Raw genomic sequence first — 16436 nt, 5'->3', positions numbered from 1 at the left:
ATAACCTGTCGTTTTCACTTGTCAACTTTCACCTAGATCCCTTATTCACACCCCCCCCACGTGGGGTATCATTGGAAAGCTACACTCATTGGCTACAACGGCGCTGACCAATAATCTTGGCAATCGGCAGATGATCACACACCTGACATATCGTCATGTAACTCGAGAACTGAGGCACGGATTCGGTCGAGTGAGGTGGTGTTCGAATGGCGACAAATAGAGCTTTAATTCTGTAATGCAACAAAATATGCAACCCCGAGCCACTAGATGCTCGCAAAGTGCCGTGACTTTCGTCTGTTCCGCCGGCGCGCACGATGGGTCATATACCACCCAGTGACAGTTAAGAGGTTTTAAAGAGGACATTCGTATTTGGGGTTCTCATCATCAGGATACCAGCTTATATTAGGGGTGTAAAGGTACACGTATCCGTACCGAACCGTTTCAGTACTGGACCTAAGGTTCAGTACGGCTGTGTACCGAACGAATACAACGGTACGGAATTTTATTAAAAACTTGATTATTAATTTCAATATAGAATATTCATTGACAGCCATTCAAGTACAATTAGTTATTGCACACAACATCATCCCTGAGTGGAACATGGAAAGCCAAACTGTCCCCCACTGTACCGAAAACCCGTACCGAACCGTGACTTCAAAACCGAGGTACGTATCGAACCGTGGTTTTTGTGTACCGTTACACCCCTAGCTTATATGCATCAACTCAAAGGTGGAATGAATATCCTAAATAATATTGTTAAACCCAATGTCACTCATTTCCTCTTGCCCTATAGACGGCGCCTACAGCCGAGCTGGACCGCTCTGACGACAAGGTGTACGGATCGGTGATGAACCTGGTCAAGGTGGTCGTCAAGCTCAAGAACGACATCACAGTACTGCCTCCAGAGCAGTATATCACCATAATCAAGGTACAGTAAGACTCATCCTGTTAACCATTTCACTACCACACTACAGCAGGTTAACCTTTCACTACCACACTACAGCAGGTTAACCTTTCACTACCACACTACAGACGGTTAACCGTCTGTAGTGTGGTAGTGAAAGGTTAACCTGCTGTAGTGTGGTTGTGAAAGGGTTAGCCCTTTGCTGTGTGGCAGTGAAAGGGTTAACCTTCTGTATTGTCGCAGTGAAAGGGTTAACCCTTTGGTAGTGAAAGGGTTAAAAGGGGGGGGGGAGAAGAAGTTTGTTTTACACTTGGACATTAGTCAGTAGACATTGGACCTCATTCACTAACATTCTTGTAAGTTTCCTCGTAAATAACCTCATAAGAAGTTTGTATGAGGACACCTACGATAGTCCTCCTCTGGATACCTGAACACGTAGAGAGGTGCTCGTAAATGGCCAAAATGATTGCAGCTGAATGAAGAATGTCACTGAATTTGCATACAGAAATGCCCCGCCAGCTCCTTATAGGGCATGCAAGGACAGCGTGCAAACTGATTCAACAGCTCCTTATAATGGAAGGGAGAGGCTAAGCATTGCACCTCGGTTGTGCTGGCCCCCGTGAAAATATTAAAGTGGAGATGCGAAAGCAATTTGTGACTGATCAAAATCAGATTAGATTAGATTCAAATGTAGTTCAAGTTTCAAGTTTCTTTATTAGTTGACATGCAAAGATACAGAATACCTTCACATGGAATGCTTTTTTCTGTTATGCTCCTATGAGGATCATAGGACGCTTGGATCATACACATACAGCTCATTACAGTAATATTCCACAATTATTACATTTTAGATAGTAATAATGGTACAGAGCCTTGAGACAAACATATGCATATTCACCACCGCAAACAGACTGGCAGCCGTCATAGGCAGCGCCATTTACGGAAGGAGGGGGGAGTGGGTTGGGGTTGTTACAGGGCTGTAGGGGGGGGGGAGTGATCCCTCACACGAGGCAGCCGACAGTGCAGCGCCAATGCAGAGGAAGGGGGGGGGGGGGGAGGTGGGGGGGAGTGCACAAGCCAAGTCCTGGGTGGGGGAGGTAGGGATTGCGGGTGGGGAAGCCGCTCGCCACTCTTATCTCCCAGAGGGCCTTCGACTCCAGCAGCTCCCTGTTTCGACCTTCGTCCAGGAATTTGTTTTGGCTGACTGACTGGCCCATTTATCCCAGCCACGTCACTTTAAATTTGATTTGAATAGAGTGAAATATAACTCTATTGATTTGAGTGGAGTGAGTTTTAACAACTCCGTCCAAATTACTGAATGCATTATTAGTCCAAGTGTCCAAGTGTCTTATCAGTTCATTTTGGTAGATCCTGTGCGCGGTAAACAGATCCAAAATCTTCTTATTGCAGTCCAAAAGCTTCGATAATCCAAAAATGACCACGTCTTCAAGTTGGTAGACCGATTATGATGTCCCAATAGGCAGAGAGGGTTAGCCTTATTCTGCTTCTTGAGGAAAATATGCAATCCACTGATTAGATCCATTTTAGAGTTGATTTGAGTATAGTCCGGCCACCGGCACGAAGCAGAGCATAGCAGCGTCGGGCTCCATGGAGCAGTAGAGGCGGCGGTAGGAACGGCCTTGAAGGCCTAGGGAGAGAGGAAAGAAATGCGACTTGTCTCTGCAAGAGGTGGGAGGGTAATATTGTTGTATTGTCGTTATATAGCACAAGTACAATACAACGTATGTTAGTGCGTCTTTGCTAATACACTATAGATTTATAATGTATATTATTAAATATATAGCATACGTGGAAGGAATGGGGTGTGCTGAGAGCAGAATGTAGATGTGTCCATTCTATTCCACTATATCCGTGCAATCTTATTTATTTATTTATTCACTGTCATTTGCCGTCAAATGTAAAACGTAACACAAATTTTGTCATATTTATTATTATTATTATAATTATTTAAATCCGAGGATGTCTGTAGAACCGACGTGAACGCAATCACCAACGATTTCTCCTAAATTAAGTTAAGAACACGGTGCACACCAGTCTGTCCGACTTGCGCCTTACGCCTTTCCGCTCGTAAAACCCCCTCTTAGCTATGAGCGAATCCCCGAGAAGGAACCGTTCAAGAATGCCAAAATCGGCCTGAAAAGTGCAGTTACAATGAACATTTTACCAGTGTTGGGAAAGTTCACTTTCTACATGAACAAGTTCAGTTCACAGTTCACAAATTTTTTTATTAACTAGTTCAGTTCATAGTTCAAAATAAAAAATGTTGAACTAAAGTTCATCGTTTCAAAAATGAACAAATTTATAGTTTATAGTTCTTTTTTCAATACGTTGCTGCAAGCTATTATTTTTCAAATGTATTGCCACAACCCATAATAGAACCACAGAATACTGGCATTTCCATAACGCTTTGCTGCCGCCCATTCATCCACACTAGTAGCAGCTGCAGCTTTCATCTCTACAGTATATTTTCAAAAACATGAGGAAAAACGTGCTGCTTGAATGGTCTTTATTAAGTATAATAATCTAAAGAGAATAAAAGCTAGCTTATAATGGTCGTGTCTGGTTAGGAGCGAGGGATAATGGAGGTACTATCCAAAGAGGGGTCCGGGAGGGGGGGGTTCGAGCTGGAGCATATGTATGTAGGTTTTTAGATAACAGGTATTAGGGGTATATCCTGTATAAGACATTGTTATTAATGGTAATTTCATTGGATATACACTGTATATTAATGCTTGTGTATCTTATCGTGTGTTGTCATGTTTGTTTATATGTGTGTTTAAAAAAAATAAAAATAAAAAAAATCTAAATATACTTAAAGTACCAAAAGTGAAAGTAGTCATTGGGCAAATATAAACATGTGCCGACATAACTCTGTACTAACACAACACAAGGTAGGAACCAGGCTGAGGTATGAAACTAAGGTTGTACCTCAAAGTTCAATATTCAAAGTGCAAAACATTTACTGACTTTAACTAAAACTCTTTTAAATGCTCATACGCCGACATCGTAGAGTCTGACTCTGAGCGAGTGCAGCGCCTTCTGAAAGTGCGAGTGCTGCTGCTCTACTACCAGACTCCCCGAAGCTCCGCCCAGAGCGGTTGCCAGATTGTGTGGTTTTCAGCATTATTTTAAAGCCTGTTTACGGTGTGTTTTAACTGGGTTTTCGGCTGAAAGACATATAAAATCTGGCACACGTTTGAACGCCGTTATAATATAGTGCTGAGGATGAACGCACTTTTGAACGCCGTTATACAGCGCTGAGAATGAACGCGTTCTCAATTACGTTCATTTAGGGGGAAAAACATCCGTTCAGTTCCCGTTCGCCCCAAATACGAACGCGTTCACGAACGATCGTTCATTGAACGTGTTCAGGTACATCACAGCATTTTACTTGTAACTTTTCTCCGTTCGTGAATGAGGACCATTGACAGTATGGTTGGAACTTAAACGGGAAAGCCACCCATTTTAAGAATTCACATAATGTTCTTCCCCAGGACAGTTCAGTCAGTATATGAACCACTCTCTCCTGAAGATAGAAATGAGACACCTCAAATGTCATAGACAGTGAATGGGACACTGATTTTATAGAGCCATAAAATGTTGAATTCTCACTCCCAAAAGGAAGTTTATATTGGAGCATTGCTAAACACTGGCCACAAAGTCAGTTCCCCGGCGTTCAGCGGCTTATGGAAATAGTTCATTTTCACAAATATCGTCTGAACTGTCCTGGGGCGCAGGAATAACAATGCGCCTCATTCAACAATACTCTCTTATTATTTTTCTTATATTCTTGCTTACCTGTCTGTTAAGAGAACAATAAGAAAAGCCACCGCCACATTCATCAAGCCGTTCTTACGGTCCAAATCTGTTCTTACCCAGGTTTTTTGAATGGTGAACTCATTCTAAACTGGATGCGCGTTCTCGCGCAAGTCATTTGCATACAGAGACACGCCTCGCGGGCTCATTATAATATGAGAGCCGTGGGTCTGCATCGGATCCCCCGGCCGTATTCAAGCGCTGGAGCACTTTGCGATGGATCAAAATTAGATAGGAATCAAATGTATTGTCATCATACAGCATCTATAGCTATATAGTGGAATATACTGTATTAATATAGTAATATAATAGTAGTTGGCTAGTTGCGTGCTTTTGGCCACCTCCCGCAGTGCACGCATACACACGTACTGTATACAGTACGTGCAAAATGAATCGTTCCAGCAAAGTACTGTAGGCTGAACGACATTGTCAAGAGCCAATCGCACAGGTTGCCACTCATATGGCTCTGCAAATAGATCTAGAGTCTGAATATCTCCGCATAGCCTGATGACTGGCAGTGTGCATAGTGTGAGGATTCGCCTGTTCCCTGGACCTTTATTCCCTGTCTCCTCACCTCACCAGCCCCCACCTTTGGACTTTCCCTGTCTACTCTCCTCAACAGCCCCCACCCTTGCGATGTTTTTACTCTCCTCTACTCTTCACCAGCCCCCACCCTTGGACTACCTTTCGCAGCTGTCATAGTTTATGATTAGCGCCCCAGAGGGCTTTAAATACCTGGACCTCCCTCCAGTCCTGGTCGGGTCGTTCTTGTTACTACAATCTACTGCCGCGTCTCCGGCGTGAGACATCGTGCCACCCCTGTACTTCACCACCTGTCGCCGTTTGCCTGGAGTGGGACGCCGTCTACGCTCTCTAATTCTCTACGGGAGGTTTTCCAGTGTTCCCACTCCAGACGTCAAGCCGGCGCGCATCGCTTCCTATTTCCACGGGAGGATGCGTCTCTTCGCCCCGGTCCCCTGGGACCCCGGTGTTCTGCGCTGCCCGTCTGCAGCATCCGAGGGGGATCTCCGTGCCAGGCCTGGAGTGGTGTTCCCACTCCAGACGTCAAGCCGGCGCGCTCCCACTCCAGACGTCAAGCCGGCGCGCTCCCACTCCAGACGTCAAGCCGGCGGCCGGCGCGCATCGCTTCCTAGTTCCACGGGAGGATGCGTCTCTTCGCCCCGGTCCCCTGGGACCCCGGTGTTCTGGGCTGCCCGTCTGCAGCTTCCGAGGAGGATCTCCGTGCCAGGCCTCCGCCGTCGGGCCCCTGGCCCCGTGCCAGGCCTCCGCCGTCGGGCCCCTGTTCCCGTGCCAGGCCTCCGCTGTCGGAACCCTGCCATCCCTGTAAGCAGCTCTGGCCCTCGCCCTGTCCAAGGCCTTAACCCTGTTCTCTGTCCCTGTCTCCAGCCCGCCTCCCCGGGCCTCTGTCCCTGTCCCCCTCTCCAGTGCCCCTGGTCCTGGTCCTTGACATTCAGCCCTGGCCCTGTCCCTTAGCCTTAGGTCGCTTTCACATATAGTTTTGGTGGACTCGTGCGGTTCTGGGGGTGAAGTTGCAACATTGTTGCATTCTTCATTTGGTTCGCCTGCTTTCACACAGATATCGGTCAGGCGGACCGAGACCTTCTGAACAATGTCACACGGTCGAAAAGGGCGCTTGTCTATTGGACAGTGGAAATGTGTGTGTGGCTGCGATCCCGTGTGTGCGCGCGTCTGTGTGTCTGTGTGTGTACTGCGGAGCCCTCCAGATCAGCGGAGCCGAGTTTTGACATGGCATTGATCCATTGTTCTATTGAAGCACATTACCACCATCCTCTCGCTAAACAACTTGTAGACCACAGTGTTTTTATGAGTGCCCACAAGTAGCTGTTTTAATAATATAATAAGCCGCGCGCCTCGGTAATAATAATAAGCCGCGTTTTTTCTTCCTTCTTCCCAAGATGCACAGACATATATAGATAGATAGATAGATAGATAGATAGATAGATAGATAGATAGATAGATAGATAGATAGATAGATAGATAGATAGATAGATAGATAGATAGATACTTTTTGCATACGAGGTGGTCCGCAAATGTTCTTGATAACAATCTAGTGGTCCGCATAAAACAGAAGTTTGGGAACCACTGATATAGACGATCTCTAAATATGCGTTCTATGCTACGTATACAGTACTGCATATCTGTATGTCATGTCATAAATGTCATGATATATATATATATATATATATATATATATATATATATATAAATGTCATTATGAATTGAAAATGGGGGACCCTGATGTAAACAAGACGAAAGTCTTTCTCTGGTCTGCATCCACTTAACAATTGTGTGTATTGAGCTGTACTGTATTGTACCCATTCTGCAATCTGTTAATAAAATCTTCAATCAATCAATGGTCTGGGCGGCCAGAGCATAACGCACGCAATAAGTTATAATAATAATTATTATTATTATTGAAAAGTTCTGTATTTTGAAAGTCGTATTTGGGGGCAATTAACACTTTCTCCGCCAATAACGTCATACAACGGGTTTCAAGTTCATGTGAATTCTGCCAGATCACGGCGTACGACGTTATTGTGATCATATTTCATATTTTCGCCATGGTATTCATATTTCACTCACGGAGCCTTGTATGATGCTGTGGGACTCAGCACAACTCTGCAACGCTTCAACACTGCCACCTGGTGGATGATCGGCGAGTTGCCAAACCGGATATGCCTGTTGCATATCGGTGCGTCTCCTAAATCCGTCCGGCCACTCGCATATCATCCCAGGACTCTAGCCACACACCGTGGATATGGATCGCTGCCATAACTCAATGTATATCGTATATATATATCGTTATATATGCCTATGTTTGTGTACAGCACTTTGAGCTACATGACATGTATGAAAGGTGCTTTATAAATACTTACTTACTTACTTACTTACTTACTTGGTACTTACTTAAAGTAGGAAAACAAAATAATACAGGTTTTGACCAGCAGATGGCAGCGACGAGGCAGCTCCATTGGGAGGGGGCGGGCTGAGGGGGCGGGGCCAGGAGAAGGGGCGGGGCTAAAACGTGCACGTTTTAGCAAATCGTAATGTTGACAGCTATGCCCATACTACATAAATCATTTAACGACGATCACGGAATTATAAACGACCCCCCCCCCCCCCTCCGTTCACCCGCGCATGATCAGTCATAACGTTTAGGACCATGTACAGTTGACATTTTTAATATAACATGTATCGGCAACAAATGGCATTTGATAATGTATATATACATTTATGCCTATATCTCACGTTCTAGGAATTACTGCAGAAAACCATAAAAACATATTTATATTCTAGATGGTATTTTTGTATGAATGTGTGAATGAAAAAGTTAAACGTTCCTACATCCTGAACGATAGATAATTGATGTTGAATGGGCCATAGTAATGTCAATTTAGCAATACAATTAAAAAAGTTATAGCCCTGCAAAGAAGGTAAAAATCTCCATAGACTTAGAGTGGTGGCAGTGATCAAACATTGATGGATATAAGCGTGGCAGAGAAAGTGTTAACCAATGGTAGGCTTTTTTTATTTATTTTTTTTTGGTACGAATTTCTTATTTCGGTAAGAGTGCTCTCGACCACTCTTATAATTTGTTCTTGCCTGAGAAAAAAGCAACAATAAGAAAACGTTGCTGAATCCCAGGTAAGAACAAAGTAAGAGGAAATGCTAGTTAAGAACGAAATCTGTTCTTATATCGCTTCATGCATGAGGCCCATTGTGAATTCTTAAAATGTGTGTAATTGCCCTTTATTCCACCTGGGTTCAGAGTAGTTTATAACTCTCAGATGGAAGTAATTTTAAGATCACAACATTTTTGGAAAACCTATTTCCAGACCTGACAACTAGGGATGCACCGAATGGGAAATTCTTGGCCGAAACTGATACCGAAAATAGGAAACAGTTGGCCGAAAACCGAAAGCCGAAAGGCCGAAAATGATTCCTAGAATAGAATTTTTTTTACCAATGTTGTTCAGCTACCTGATTATGGAGAAATATATGATTATGGCAAAACTTAACTTAAATAATAAATTATCACTATTATGGGTCTTTTTGTATCACAAACAGTACTGTATTTGCAAATCTGGTATGTCATAAATGTATAGATGTAGCAGTACTGTCTATCTGTATGTCATGTATGTCATATATGTCCTGATGAATTGAAAATGGGGGACCCTGATGTAAACAAGATGAAAGTCTTTCTCTGGTCTGCATCCCCTTAACAATTGTGTGTATTGAGCTGTACTGTAATGTACCCATTCTGCAATCTGTTAATAAAGTTTTCAATCAATCAATCAATCAGAGAGAGAGCGAAAGAGAGAGAGAGAGAGAGAGAGAGAGAGAGAGAGAGAGGCGGACATCTGTGCTCTACTGAGCGCACCTTTCTAGTCCCCAGATGACTTTGGCACAGTAGACGCGCGACAGACAGCGTCAATGTGAGAAACACAATCCCTCCCCCTCTCGCTCTGAATAATATGCATATTAGATCACTCAGTGATTAACCGCAACGGGCATATAGTAAATAAGGATAAAGTATGTTAAAGACGCATTTATTGGACTTGTTGCGGGCAGAGTTTACATAGAAACAGCGCGACTCCCGAGGAGATGCATTGCTCCCGAGTCCCAAGAGGAGGACGCAGGACTGAAGAGCTCACAGCGCGCATGTAATGAATCCGCGTTTTGATGACATCATCACAACAACACGCGTTAGGTTACAGGTTGCTTCTGTTTCGGTGATATATTTTCGGTGAAAAAACTATTTCGGCCGAAAGCCGAAAGGCCATTTTTGGCCATTTTCGGCAGAAAACTTTCGGTGGCCGAATTATCGGTGCATCCCTACTGACAACTGAGTTGACCCCGACCTTCCATGCATTATACTCTGTGCTACTACTTGAATGACATTCTCCTCCTGCATGCCGCTCTGCCAGTCTGTAGGTCTGGCCTTACGGGACCTGATTCACAGCGTGGATGAGATCCTGCCCACACTACACGAGTCCATCAGAACAGAGGTAACTGTTACAAGACAATATCCTCCTTTCCTGTCTGGCTTTCTAATCTCTTTCCTGCCTTCTATGTGTTGAATTCTTCTATTTTGGTATTTTGTGCGAAAACAGGCGAGGGCCTTTGCCGACGGAACAAAACTTAGAATAGAAAAATTCACTGTCTCACTTTCTCCAAGCTGTAGCTTGTACGCCAGACACCTGTTTCTGCAAAGCCACTAACCCGGTTGGTAAAGTTGGATCATACTTCTTAAAGGAACACGCCAACATCATGGGAAATGTGCTTACTTTCTTCTCCAGAGTCAAGACAAGAAAATACCAAGATACCAATTTCCTCTCTGTGCGTTCAGTAGAACGCTATCCAGCTGCAAGCTAGCCTATCTTAGCACAAATGAATGGAAGCGGAATGCGGATCAGCTAGCCTAGCCAAAAACTAGGAGCCAGGCTAACTCATACGTATCCGCTTCCATTCATTTGTGCTAAGCTAGGCTAGCTTTCTACTGAACACATAGAGAGGAAATTAGTATCTATCTTTGTAAGCGCATTTCCCATAATGTTGGCATGTTGCTTTAAGAAAGATGCAAACAGATTTATATCGGCAACATTGCCAGTATAATATGCAGTTAAATACATTTAATCTGCGGGACGGTGGCCTGGGGCTCGCGGGCCGGTCCACACACCGCTATCAGTGTTCTTCTTCCCCGCCAATGAAGTATTCACCCAAAGACCCAATACCGTGGCAACAACTACCGCACTACCGGTAGAATAAGTGCAGAGAACCATAGGAAGTGATGCAAACTGTCAACTGTGTTGATGGAATCACGTTAATGGAATCACGTTAATATAGAGAGATGAAAACAATACGTTATTTCGATTGATATGAATTGGATAATGCTGGCTGCAGGCTGTTAGCAGAACTAGCGTAACGTGCTGTTTGGGCGTATAGTCAGTGGCCAATCAGATCGCGCAAACAACGCGGAAGTGCAACTCCGTTAGGGAAAATATACACGCGTCCTGGACCCGAGTACTACAACACAGTGGTTGAGGCCACTGAAAATGTAGGCCTCTGCACTCATGGTACTGTGAGGTTCTTTGGTTATAACAAGCATCCCCAAAATGGCACATTATAATAATATGTTCTTTACATGTGTACATTTTGTACTGTAAACCAAGGGTTCTTAAAAGTGATTCAGGGAGCCACTACACTGATCTATCGCCTGACGGATAGAAAACAAATTAAATGTACTGTTGTCCGTTGGTCTATCAGTGTGGCTCAATAAAACACACTAGCACTCTTGTCATACAACATAAACCAACCCCTGACCTAATTTGGGTCACAGTTTAATACCATTTCAGCTGTCCGTTGTCACATACAAGATTAGAATTTTGAGAACAGAACATTCTAATCATGATGTCATACTGGCCTTTGAAAGTTATTGAGTGGTAAAAGTGTCATATAGTTCCAAAAAGCATACACCTGAACGTGTTAAAGGAACACGTCAACATTATGGGAAATGTGAAATTAAATGTCCTCTCTGTGCGTTCAGTAGAAACATAATCCAGATGCAAGCTAGCCTAGTTTAGCATACAGTAAATTAGCTGTTGGCCAAAAACACCTCTCCTTGAGTTTTAAGTCTGTATCCACTTCCGTTCACTTACAGCCAGATAGCTTTCTACTGAACGCACAGAGAGGACATTGGTATCTATCTTCTTGTCCGACTCTGGAGAAGACTGCTGAATGTCATTTATATGGAAATCTCGACTGCACGTGTGATTGGGGTTGGACAGGCCAGCATTGAACTTTGGGTCTCAGCGGCCAAGAGAGTTAAAGCCACAATCTAGTGGCGGAGCGGGGCCGGGGGTGTTGGTCCTACTCCTGGGGGGTTGTGGGGTGGGGGAGGACATTTATTTTATGGTGTCTGTGATAATATAATGTGATTTAGTTTTTATGTTCTGTATTTATTAATTTGGTTAATTCTACTGTCATTTCTATTGTCTTTATTGTTATCGGTATTACTATTACAGCCCTCCTCAAAATCACAAATGACCTACTGATGGCAGCTGACTCCGGACTATTATCCATCCTCATCCTCCTCGATCTAAGCGCCGCGTTTGACACCATATCTCACTCCACCCTCCTTAACTATGATGAATTGAAAATGGGGGACCCTGATGGAAACAAGACGAAAGTCTTTCTCAGGTCTGCATCCTCTTAACAATTGTATGTATTGAGCTGTACTGTACTGTACCCATTCTGCAATCTGTTAATAAACTTTTCAATCAATCAATCAATCAAACCGACTAGCCTCCATTGGAATTTCCCACCCATCCCTAGACTGGTTCCATTCATATCTCTCTGGTCGTACTCAGTTCATTCAGTTAAAACCATTCACATCCCCATCCATCCCCCCTCTCCTCCGGTGTTCCCCAGGGCTCTGTCCTTGGCCCTATCCTCTTCATCATCTACCTCCTCCCACTTGGTCGGATTCTCCGTAAATACAACATCAATTTCCACTGTTATGCGGACGACACCCAGCTCTATGTTTCCTCCAAACCCACTTCCACCCTCCCTCCCTCTTCCCTCTGTGTCTGTTTACAGGAAGTCAAATCATGGTTCACTTCAAATGTCCTCAAACTAAACAGTGATAAAACAGAGGTAGTCCTCATTGGCTCCAAGTCCACACTCACCAAGCACCCCAGTTTCACCCTCACCATAGACAACTCCTTGGTTTCCCCTTCCCCCCAGGTCAAGAGTCTGGGTGTCGTCCTCGACAGCACCCTATCATTCCATTCCCACATCAATAACACCATCCGGTCCGCCTACTTCCACCTTCGCAACATCAACCGCCTCCGCCCTTCACTCCCAACAGCGCCGCAATCCTGGTCCACTCCCTCGTCACTTCCTGCTTGGATTATTGCAACTCCCTTCTCTTTGGTCTCCCCCACAAACTCCTCCATGAGCTCCAACTGGTCCAGAACGCTGCTGCCCGTATAATAACCAGAACCCCTGTCATCAGTCACATCACCCCCGTCCTACGCCAACTACACTGGCTTCCCATTAAACACTGCATAGACTACAAGATCCTCCTCCATACATTCAAGGCCATCCACAACCTCGCCCCTCCATACCTGTCCGACCTCCTCCACATCAACATTCCCACCCGGTCCCTCAGGTCTGCCTCCTCCATCAACCTGACAGTCCCCCCAGCCCGTCTGTCCACCATGGGGTCAAGAGCCTTCAGCTGCTCTGCCCCCGCCTCTGGAACTCCCTCCCCCCCGACATCAGGAACATTGACTCCATCATCCCATTTAAAACCCACCTCAAAACCCACCTGTTTAGGCAGGCGTATGTCTGATTTTATTTTTTGTCTGATTTTTATTTTTTAATGGATTGTGATTGTAAATAAACTGTTTTTAAATTGTTGTACGGCGACCTTGAGTGCCTCGAAAGGCGCCTTATAAATAAAATACATTATTATTATTAGGGATGCTCGATATTGGCTTTTTTACCGATACCGATATACCGATATTGTCCAACTCTTAATTTCCGATACCGATATATGCAGGGTTCCCCCCCCCCAAAAAACGTAATAATTTCAGGTAATTAACATTACATATATCTTGTCATGGAATTAACACAACATTATGCATACTTTTGACAATAAATAAAATCAGCTTACCTGGGTAAATAAAGGTGAAATAAATGTAAAAGAAATAATTATTATTATTATTATTTTTAAACCGATACCGATAATTTCCGATATCACATTTTAATGCCAATATCGGCCGATAATATCGGACATCCCTAATTATTATTATTACTATTATTGTCCTGTGAAGTCCTGTTTATTATTATTGTATTGTGTGTTGTCATGTTTTTATATTTCATGTAAAAGAAAAGAATGAAAAGAAAAGAAAAGTATCAAAAAAATAAAGAAACTCCATCAAACTCTGTCTGTTTGCTCTCTGCCCCCCCCCCCCCCCCCCCAGATCGAGGGCACCCAGAAGCTGCTGAACAACGACATGGCAGAGCTCATCAGTAAGATGCGTCTGGCCCAGCAGAACGCCATCACCTCCCTGAAGGAGGAGTGCAAGAAACAGATGTTGGCGGCGGCACACATCCTGGCCGTGGACGGAAAGAACATGCTGGATGCGGTGGACCAGGCGAGGGTCAGAGCCAACCTGGCCAGGCCCAAGCCACCGGAGGAGGAGTCCTAGTGGGGGGCCGTATCCTCTCTCGTGGTCAAATAAACCCACATTGTTCAGACTGCTGGGTTATTCGCAATGGAGAGAGAGACGGGTAGAGATTGGCGTAGTCGGGCACTCTTCTGAACTTTGTCCGTTCTGAAGGTGTGTATCAAACTCACACTGACACTGGAGACACACAATCAATATGTTCTGAATCTGTTAAACGCCAACGCCGTGTTGAAACTCTCCCCTCGGCACAGAGGCAGAACCCCTTGGAACGTCAATCACCAACAGCAGTCTAGGCAGTGTGTGTTTTCTGCTTGAGACTGGATTTACGCTGCCGGCTTTAGAAATATTTTTATTTTTACCAGTGACAGAAACAATGTGTTTCTTTTAAACATCTCATGGGGTCCGATCCCACCTGTAACATAGAACTGATCATTCTAATGATGTAACAATGGCTACTGGTCATCGAATGGGCTTCTTTATTTTTCTAAGTCACACATGAAGCAGAAAATCAGATTTTCCCTTGTTAGACAGCAATAATAAATTTGGGTGAACATTTTTCTTTGAGCTGGCTGTGTAAATAGAGCCCAGCCACGACTATCTTTGAGCTGGTAGCTTGAATAGAGCCCAGGACATGACTATCTTTGAGCTGGTAGCTTGAATAGAGCCCAGGACATGACTATCTTTGAGTCTGTAGCTTGAATAGAGCCCAGAATACAACTATCTTTGAGCTGGTAGCTTGAATATTACCCAGGACACTACTATCTTTGAGCTGGTAGCGTGAATAGAGCCGAGGTCACGACTATCTTTGAGCTGGTAGCTTGAATAGAGCCCAGGACACGACTATCTTCGAGCTGGTAGCTTGAATAGAGCCCAGGACATGACTATCTTTGAGCTGGTAGCTTGAATAGAGCCCAGAATACAACTATCTTTGAGCTGGTAGCTTGAATAGAGCCCTGAATACAACTATCTTTGAGCTGGTAGCTTGAATAGAGGCCAGGACACGACTATCTTTGAGCTGGTAGCTTGAATAGAGCCCAGGACACGACTATCTTTGAGGTGGTAGCTTGAATAGAGGCCAGGACATGACTATCTTTGAGCTGGTAGCTTGAATAGAGCCCAGGACATGACTATCTTTGAGCTGGTAGCTTGAATAGAGCCCAGGACATGACTATCTTTGAGCTGGTAGCTTGAATAGAGCCCAGGACATGAATATCTTTTAGCTGGTAGCTTGAATAGAGCCCAGGACATGACTATCTTTGAGCTGGTAGCTTGAAATAGAGCCCTGTATATATCTTCACTGTAGCGTTGTCTTCAGTGAGGAAGTCATTGGCTTGGTATTGAAGCTGGAGATGATGCTACTACTACTTCAGAATGGACTGAATGACTACCATGAAAAAAAATGGGATGTTTGTTCTCATCGCGGCAACGTAATGCGCCATAACTGAGGAACATAAGCGGATGTGTGGCACCATCTTCAGATCTGTGCTTCTTCCAGAATTGGCCATTTTGACTGTGTCAACTATCAAACGATGTAAAAGATTCCCTATTTGTAATATGTGTCTTATTAACTCTGGATGATCTTCACAACAGACATTTTCCCTGGTGTAAATATGAAATATTCCATATGAAAAGCACAATTGTTGTTGTTGTTTTTACTGTAAGAATGAAAAGCAAACCAAAGATGGCAAATGTTTCAGTCTTGCAAACTGGTATCAGAAGCCTATGTGAAGCCTAAAGATGTTCAATGTTCAGAAAACCAAGAGGGCAATATGGTGTTTATTAATTTCTATTTTCATCACTTTTAAGAGTTTTGTACTTTGTAGTATATCAAATTTGATTGGGGCTTAGTTACTATATTATGTAAAAAAGTACACCACGTCAGTAAGAGAAGAAAATATGGGATTCATTCTCAAATACTCTCTTGTTGAAATTGAAAATATGTCAATACAAAGGCTTTTCTGTTTGTTTGTATGTATGCCCACCATTATGATTAAAATATACCGGTAATAGGAAACAGCAACACTGTGGTGACCTCATTGAAATTATACGTAAACAAAACCATTTTGTCCAATATGGGATTTGTCTGGACTTGATTCCTATAAAGTCGTGAAAGATCCCTTGAGACAAGTACTCAGGGATGGGAAATAATGAAATATGGAGAGATTGTGACGTGGTTAAGAACCACACTGTACCTCTCCAATCACATAGCCCTGCTGACCACAACTTACTTTCTTTCTTTCTTTCTTTCTTTCTTTCTTTCTTTCTTTCTTTCTTTCTTTCTTTCTTTCTTTCTTTCTTTCTTTCTTTCTTTCTTTCTTTCTTTCTTTCTTTCTTTCTTTCTTTCTTTCTTTTTCTTTCTCAAAAACAAAACAAAAAAAGCAAACAGGTAACATGGCATGATAAATACGACAGTTCATTTGATAACAAGACCATGTTCTACCTTCACCTTTAACCCT

General features: G+C 43.6%; 1 protein-coding gene across 4 annotated transcripts in view; it reads left to right on the top strand.

Annotated features, from left to right (window-relative positions):
* ptk2bb (protein tyrosine kinase 2 beta, b) overlaps nucleotides 1-16000 on the top strand; it is a 167025-nt gene extending 151025 nt beyond the window's left edge. For all 4 annotated transcript variants that reach the window (XM_084315123.1, XM_084315122.1, XM_084315121.1 and 1 more), the window contains 3 exons: nucleotides 794-928; nucleotides 9712-9792; nucleotides 13774-16000. In XM_084315123.1, coding sequence (XP_084171249.1) covers nucleotides 794-928; nucleotides 9712-9792; nucleotides 13774-14001 — 444 coding nt within the window. In that variant the 3' untranslated portion in view covers nucleotides 14002-16000. The remainder of the gene's footprint in view (nucleotides 1-793; nucleotides 929-9711; nucleotides 9793-13773) is intronic.
* Nucleotides 16001-16436: the final 436 nt, after the last annotated feature.

Source organism: Notolepis coatsorum, assembly GCF_963971535.1.
Source record: "Notolepis coatsorum genome assembly, chromosome: 5".
In the NCBI taxonomy this organism is placed as follows: Eukaryota; Metazoa; Chordata; class Actinopteri; order Aulopiformes; family Paralepididae; genus Notolepis; species Notolepis coatsorum.
This window is presented reverse-complemented; position numbering and strand designations above follow the sequence as displayed.